The 8,584-nt window shown below is 38.0% G+C and overlaps 1 protein-coding gene across 1 annotated transcript; it reads left to right on the top strand.

Moving 5' to 3' along the window:
* The first annotated feature begins 3,377 nt into the window (after positions 1 to 3,377).
* Positions 3,378 to 4,307, top strand: LOC140613371 (olfactory receptor 4C46-like). Its single transcript, XM_072791902.1, has one exon. The coding sequence runs from the start codon at positions 3,378 to 3,380 to the stop codon at positions 4,305 to 4,307; it is 930 nt and encodes a 309-aa protein (XP_072648003.1).
* Positions 4,308 to 8,584: the final 4,277 nt, after the last annotated feature.

Here is an 8,584-nt window from a genome sequence, read left to right as displayed (position 1 = left end):
CCCAGGTGTTGTGGAAGTTTTGAATCACTATATACTACACATGAAACTATTATTATAATGTATGTTAAGTAACTAGACTCTAAATATACTTTTAAAAATGTACAAATGACAAACAAATGCTCAACATCATTAGTCATCAGGGAAAGCAAATTAAAACCACAATAATATATCAGCACATACCTCCTTGAATGATGACGTGGAAAATAACAATACCAAGTGACAAAAAATATGGAACAATTCTTGTGATTAAAATGAGAACTTTCTGCTTGTATTTTGATATCTCACCATAATTTTAATGTTGCCTAGTATTCCTTATGAACCCATGAGTTCATAGAGATTACTATGAGTCCCAGAGATTACTAATTAGGAGCCTATTAGAGCTTCCGTTTAATTTCATAGCCCTCTGATGAAAATGAAAAACAACGTTTGGAGACAAGGACTTTAATAACTGCCATTCCACTGATTTTAAGCCCTCACTGCACTAGCTCTAATGCAATCAATAACAGGTTTCTAGAAATGTTTTAATATTGTTAGGGAGGCAGGTTCTCTGTGACCCGAGTCAACAGGTTAAAACATTACAGGTCTCCACACTCAAATTATGCCATTTTCCTACTCCCATGATATTTAGCTTTCTTGGAAACTAAAGTTCACAAAGAGAAAGGGGATTCTTGCATGGTTGGGTTCCAAGCAGAGGGAATGCAATTCCCTATTCGAAATTGGGTGATTTTCAAACATGTCTCTTCAGCATACCTGTTTCTAAGACCAAGCCTTTCCACCAAAGGAGATAATTAATTCCAGAGAGAGAAAACAGCAGTTCTAAGCCAAGGTCCTTGAACTTTTTTGGAAACGTCTTTAAATATCCATGCAGTGCCAAAGGAAAATATTGTGGGGGGTTTACGTTCCTAGAGCAAGATTCATTATGAGAAGAATGACCCATTTGAAAGTGTTTCCTCCACATTTCTTGCCTCTTGTCTATGGGACCAGAGCCATCTGGAGATCATGTCTCCATAGTGTTTCAAAAGAATTCATTCCAAATTCAAATCCCAGATTCTCAATAAGGAATTTTGAGGCTTTAGGCTAGAAGGAAAGATTGAGACTAGGAGAAACACCTTTTCAAGGACCTTTGATTTGTTATCAAATTACCTCAATAGTCTGTGTCTGAGGTGTGTTCTATCTTTCATACTGAAAGTTTACTATTAAAGAAGAGGCCAGCTTGAAGATGGAATTATTTCTGAAAAATCCTAAACATCACTGTGATCATCTATAAGGTAAGGTTTTCAGCAGCATTGAAGCATCTTAAACATTGGTATTTTCTATAAAGAGTAATCATTATGTTTCAACAGCTTACAAACAGTAATATTATAACCATATTCCCATTAGTCAGAAGATAGTTAGTAAATGTCATTAACTTAAACAGACAAATGAAAATGTTGAGGCTTATAGAGATTTTATGAGATTTTATAAAAATTGGAACCCAATTTTTGGTCACAAGACACCTATTTTGACATAAGATGCCTCCTTTAACATTCAAGACTAATCATGAGCATGAAGATTAAATGTAAGTATGCCCCCCACACAGTGATATATAAATATGTTTATAGATGACATAAATCATTAGTCATTTAGTCCAAGCATGACCAGAGACTGTCCTTCCTAAGGTTAATTACTATGCATAACGTGAGTCTCTGTGGTATGCTGAAAAGTAAAATTAGAGATAATTCTTCCAGAGATTATTGCGTGATTAAATGTTTTCTGATTACAGTCAATTACCAATTCTTCCTATCTTCTGTGTGAATACAGTCACAAAAATACGTGAAAGCTCTTCGTGTGCTCACAGTAATGCGGTGGGGATATTCATATACATTTACTCAATCAATTCTCACAGCACCTGGGATGTGGATATGATCATTCTCACTTTAGAGATGAGGAAACAAGAACATAAGGTCCCAGGAAATGTACCCTGGATAAAAGAAGTTGCAAGTGGAAAAGGCAAGATTCCAATCGGGTCTCTCTGATTTCAAACCAATACAGTACACTTAACGACCATGGTAGTCATTTTCAACATTGTACAGAAAACTCTGGAGACCCATGTTTTTAAGAGGATTGGGTAGGGAGGAAATGGGCTGCATGAGAGGCCAAGGTAAAAGTGCTCTTCAATGAAAGCAGTACCTCATTTTCATTAATATTTGGAGACTGCAGTGTGTGGTACGTGTGTGTGTGTGTGTGTGTGTGTGTGTGTGTGTGTCTTGATGAAATTACTTCATATATATTTGCCTCTGAAGTACCATTAAAGTCCTTTGATTATGGTCATGTCAAAAGAGATTACTAGTTTACACTGTTTATTATCACAGAACAATGTAGAGCAAGGATTAATAATTTGAAGGAAAAAGGTCACAAGTAAAATTTGATTTAGTCTTGGCTCTCCTCATTTTTATCTGCTTGATCTAGGGCAGGATTCTTAACTTCTCTATGTTTGTATCTCCTGCTGTGTAAAGGAAGTATGATAGTGGTAATTATTTCACAGGAATGTAGTGAGGATTAAACAACCACATTTCTGAAAAAAACGAACACAGCAAGTGTCTACATTTGTGTTGATATAATTATTATAAAATATATATAATTACATTTTAGTTGATATTATCTTTATTATTATTCTGAACATCTGCAATCATTTCGTCTCTTGCAAAAAAGTATGAAACAATGCTAACCACACAGGTTACTACCATGCCATGCACATAGTAATCAATCATTTAAAATATATTTATCAGTTATTATAATATTTTGGGATTTTGAAAACTTGTATTATCTACTCTTTTATAATAGCTCCTGGAGCCTTGTATTACATTCTCATAAGAAACACACTGTTCCACATTTTTGTTAACTATTATAAATGTTCTGTGACTGGGCTTTCTGTCTCTGGCTGACATCCCCTAACTGAAGCTAATTCAACTTCATCCAAGACACACAAAGGACTTTCACAGAGTTATATCCAAGAGTCACCATTCTTCCAACCCCTGGTCATTCTTCCACTTCTATTCAGTTACCTTCCATGGTTCCCCATTTCCTAAGGGTAAAGAAAGAATTCCTAGCTTTCCATTCATAGCTTGAACATCCATTCTTTACCACTCTTTTGAAACTTAGCTGCCAGTATGATTCCTTCAAGATAGGCTCTTTATCATCTCAGATGATGAAGTATGCCTAGGTGATCTTCAAGAACTCAGAACTTACTTGCTATCTCACAAAACCTCATGAGAATCCACTTCTCATTAGAATACAGGCTGCTACATTTACTAGATGTGGAAGCTTACTAAATGCAAGGTTACATTAACATAAGGGATTTCTTTTTCAGGTCATGTAGTTAAGCATAATACGAAAAAATGGAGATTAGGAACAACGTGACAGAATTTGTGCTACTGGGGCTCACAGAGAATCCAAAGATGCAGAAAATCATATTTGTTGTGTTTCTGGTCATCTACATCGTCTCTGTGGTAGGAAATGTGCTCACCGTGGTCACTATCACTGCCAGCCCATTATCGGGGTCCCCCATGTACTTTTTCCTGGCCTATCTCTCCCTCATTGATGCCTGCTATTCTTCTGTCAATACCCCCACCCTCATCATAGAGTCACTCCGTGAAAAGAAGACCATCCCATTCAATGCATGCATAATCCAAATCTTTGGGGAACATTTCTTTGGAGGTGCTGATGTCATCCTGCTTACTGTGATGGCCTATGACCGCTATGTGGCCATCTGCAAGCCACTGCACTACATGACCATCATGAATCGGCGGCTATGTGGCCTGCTCATGGCAGTGGTGTGGGTGGGAGGCTTTCTTCATGCAGCCATACAGATCCTCTTTATCATCCCACTACCCTTCTGTGGCCCTAACGTCATAGATCACTTTATATGTGATCTGAATCCTTTGCTCAATCTTGCCTGCACTGATACCCACACTCTTGGGTTCTTTGTTGCTGCCAACAGTGGTTTCATCTGTGTCTTAAACTTCCTCCTCCTCATGGTTTCCTATGTGGTCATTCTGCGCTCCCTAAAGAACCACAGCTTGGAGGCGAGGCGCAAAGCCCTCTCCACCTGTGTCTCTCACATCACAGTGGTCGTCCTATTCTTTGTGCCCTGCATATTTGTGTACATGAGACCCGCAGCTACTTTATCCATTGATAAAGCAGTTGCAGTGTTCTATACTACAATAACTCCCATGTTAAATCCTTTAATCTATACCTTGAGAAATGACCAGATGAAAAATGCCATTAGGAAACTGTGTAGTAGGAATGCTAGTGTGGGTGACAAATAAATGTATCTGGAGCTCAACAGTGATTCAACTGAGGCAAAAGTCAAACAGACATGTTGGATGATCTCAGCAAGGAATACCTATGACATAAAAAATGACAACAACAACAACAACAATGACTGCTATTTTGTTTTCAAGAGCAAAAATGGGTGCAAGAAATGGAAAAATAACCCTAGCTCAGGATCTCTCTTTGCATATTTGAATAATGCTAGCAAATTGGGGCTTGTTTCATGAGCTTCATTCATATGCATGGATTCATAAGCTTTCATCCTAATTTTAAAAATTAAAAATAGGGACACCTGGGTGGCTCAGCAGTTGAGCATCTGCCTTGCATCATGGCATGATCCCGGGATCTGGAATCAGGCTCCCCACAGGGAGCCTGTTTCTTCCTCCGCCCGTGTCTTTAGGCCTGTCTCTGTGTGTCTCTTATGAATAAATAAATAAAATCATTTTTTAAAAAATTAAAAATATATTGATATTGAGCAGTAGTCTTTATAACAATCCAAAGAAGTAGGCATTGCTATTATCCCCATTTTATAGGTGAGGAAACAGAAAGGGGGAATTATCAAAATAATTATACTGAAGATTCACTAATCAGAGACTACCTGATTTCTCAGACCATGCTCTTAAATGTTGTGATACAGTGCCAGACAATGATGACAGAAAGATGATTCTAATTCTTACCACTTATTGAGCTAGGTTTTATGCTGGACCACATATATAAGATATAGATACAAATATCTATATATACATATATAGATATACAATATATATCTTATACATATGCATGTTAAATCATTATGTACATGTACTATATATCATAATAATATAGATGATTATATATTGTATTTCTATTAATTCATTACTTATAACTAAATTCCAAGGATATTTCAGTAATAACTCAGGTCAATTTTAGTTATCATTGTTGTGGATAATAAGCTCATTGCAATATTCTGGTTTGTATTTACTTTAGGAAATAAAAGTGAAAGCCCATTAACACTGATGGAGTAGGTGAAGAATATGATACTTTATTTGAAAATTTACTTGTAAAAAGTAAAATAAAATAAAATAAAGAAAATTTACTTGGGGGCTTCAGAATCCTATCATTGTCATGTCACCCATCTTATGCTGATAAGCTGTTAGAAAATGCGATGACTCAAATCAAAGATCATTTCAATGCCAGATGAGAATTCCTACTTTTTAATATATATTTATACTCCATAGAGATCTTGCCTGCTACCTAGAATATTTTATACAATTAGAAAAATGACTAGTGCATGATAAATAATAACTAAAAAATAAAACTATAAAGAAAGATCAATAAAGTAAATAAAACGTAGAACAAAAAATATATTGAGCTGTAGGGAATAATCTTCCTATTTTGTCTGATTTGGATTCAAGAATTCTAGCTGGGTCTGTTAAACAGACCACAATTTGTTTTAACTCCTGCTTAAACCATGTAATGAGAAAGAAATTGAACCTGACATTCTCATCTCGATTCAAGTAACTGAAACTGAACCTACTCTCAGCAAGATTACATCATATGAACATGAGTTGTCCATGTTATTCTTCTCTGTTAATTAGTTTACATTGTGGTAACATATCATCATGAAAGAATATTTTTTAAAATATGTGGCTCAACCCACACACAAAACAATTTCAGGATAAATATATTCCATTGATCCCATCTATCCATCACCCATTAATCAATAGCAACATCTTGAGTCTGAAGAATAATATATCAGAAACACTGATGATTGTGGGGCTTCAGTGCTAAATAGGGGAACCTGGGTCTTGCCTTCACAGAGCTTCACATCCACTGAAAGAAACCCAGAGGAAAACAGAAAATGACAACACCCTGTTATAAAGGGTAAGGTAGTGGCAGCACAAAGTGCTAGGAAAGGATGAATTAGGGACATACAAGAAAGGTTCAGGAAATGTTCCAAGAGGAAAGGACATATGAAATGGAATTTCAAACTGGAAATCAAGTCAGCAGAGTGAATATGTACACTTCAGTTGGAGTAGGAGCATTCCTAAGAGAGAGAATACATTACAAAGGTCAGGGGTGAAAATCAGTATGCAGGAATTCTGGTGAATGCAGTGTGACCATAGGTGTTAATATATCTATAAATTCAACATCATTTATTAAACTCTCACCATGTGCCAGGCAGTATGCTACAAAATGAACCAACCTATATGGGTAAATAGCAGGACATGAACCTGGTGAGACCAGAACAGGAAAGATGCAGAAGGGTCTCACGATCACGTTAAAGCCTACTTCACAATAGCATGGGGCAAACATTGGAAGGCCTTTTGAACCAGTGAGTGATGCAGCTGGATTCGAGCTTGAGATGATAGCTGTATGGGTTATCAGTGTGGGAAGTGGATTGAAGGGAACAAGAGTGGCAGCAGGATGTTATTGTCATGATGTGGGTGTGAAAGGATGGAGCCTGAACTCTGGTGGTGCCAGTGACGATGTTGAAGGTGGTAGGCACTGCTGAGTCTGGATCCACTTCCTTCACTCCTCCAGTGTCTCCTAGCTCTGTGTCTGGGCTACAAACAGCTCAGAGCTCAAAGCCCCACCTTCTCTGTACATTTGCACCAGAACAAAATTATAGGCTATACCCACCACTGTGGGACACGGTAGCAGCCAATAGACATCAGGCTGGTTCCTTTGCCTCGGGGTGGAGCCAGTCCTGTATCACGGTGTATACCCTAGATTCCTGTGGCATCAGGCTGAAGTCAATCCCCAGTTGGGGCCACACACTTCTTCCTATATCGTAGTAGCTTCCCTCAACCCTTCTCCTTATAAATCACTTTCATGAGAATCCCCATCTCAGAGTATGCATTTGGGAACCCAACTTAACACAGAGACATAGGAAACTTTAAGAAATATCTAAGTATATAAACAGAAGAACTTGACATGGGATGAAGATTTGATAAAGAAGTCATGAATGAAAACCAGACTCTTCTTTAAATTACTGGGAGGAGGGAAGCCCTGGTGGCGCAGCGGTTTAGTGCTGCCTGCAGTCCAGGGTGTGATCCTGGAGACCTGGGATGGAGTCCCACATCGGGCTCCTTGCATGGAGCCTGCTTCTGCCTCTGCCTGTGTCTCTGCCTCTCCCTCTGTATGTCTCTCATGAATAAATAAAATCTTAAATAAATAAATAAATAAATAAATAAATAAATAAATAAATAACTGGGAGGAGGTTAGAACAGAGAAAATGAGTCTTTTTTTGACAGCTCAAGTGGTTTCTACCTCTTTGTACTAAAGGGTTAATGTTGAATTGCCTAAGAAAATGTAATGTTCCCCCTCAAAGGCAGGTGACCTGAGAGAAGGGGCTGATTTTCCTCAGTACTCACTCCCACCATCCTCTTTGCTCCTACACCTATAACAAGACACAAAACACAACAACCTTTAATAGTGAGGTACAAAGTGTAACTCATGAACACAGTACACCCCAAAATAAATGTTTTCTAATGTATGAAGAAAAAAATTGGATAATCATGAAATAAAGTTCAATCAAGCCAAATTTCTTGATATTGGTTCACTAAGCAGAGATTCTTCATGTAACATTATAGCTGGGGGACTGAGGTAAAGCTAATGGTATATCTGCTTGGTTGGTGGCTAAAGCATGAATCTAAAGGGGGCCCAGTGTAAGCAAAGTAGAAATGCCAGATTTGCCTTGATGTAATGTAGAGGGACACATTGAAAGATATGGGGATATCGGAATGTTAGAATGGATTGTCATAAAAAAATGGATTGTCGTTTCAGGGAGGGTCAAGAAGACATACCTTTCTTTTGAAAAATGTATTTATTTATTCATGAGAGACACAGAAAGAGAGGCAGAGACATAGGCAGAGGAAGAAGCAGGCTCCCTGCAGGGATCCAAATGCAAGACCCAAGATGGGGACCCCAGTTCATACCCTGAGCTGAAGGCAGACCCTAAACCACTGAGCCACCCAGATGTCTCTAGGTGTCATACCTTTCGTCATGACCAGAGAACTAAATTTTCAGGCTAGTGCCAGCATCTTTGAAAAACTCTCTGATCACTGTTGTCTGTAGGCCAGACCTTTAGTGTTGCTAAACTGGAAAATCCCAATGCAATGGGAGTGTTTTGATGCCAGATAACAGTTACCAAGTGGTAGCACTGGAGCTTCTTAAAGGCAAGGTGGGCATGCTTTCCATAGAGGACAGAAGAATCAAAATAACAATCAGGATAATTAATACAAGCAGATTTACAGTGCTGGCTCTGTCATGTTGGTGCTCCTAGAAGTGA

Source organism: Canis lupus, chromosome 21 (genome assembly GCF_048164855.1).
Source record: "Canis lupus baileyi chromosome 21, mCanLup2.hap1, whole genome shotgun sequence".
In the NCBI taxonomy this organism is placed as follows: Eukaryota; Metazoa; Chordata; class Mammalia; order Carnivora; family Canidae; genus Canis; species Canis lupus.
This window is presented reverse-complemented; position numbering and strand designations above follow the sequence as displayed.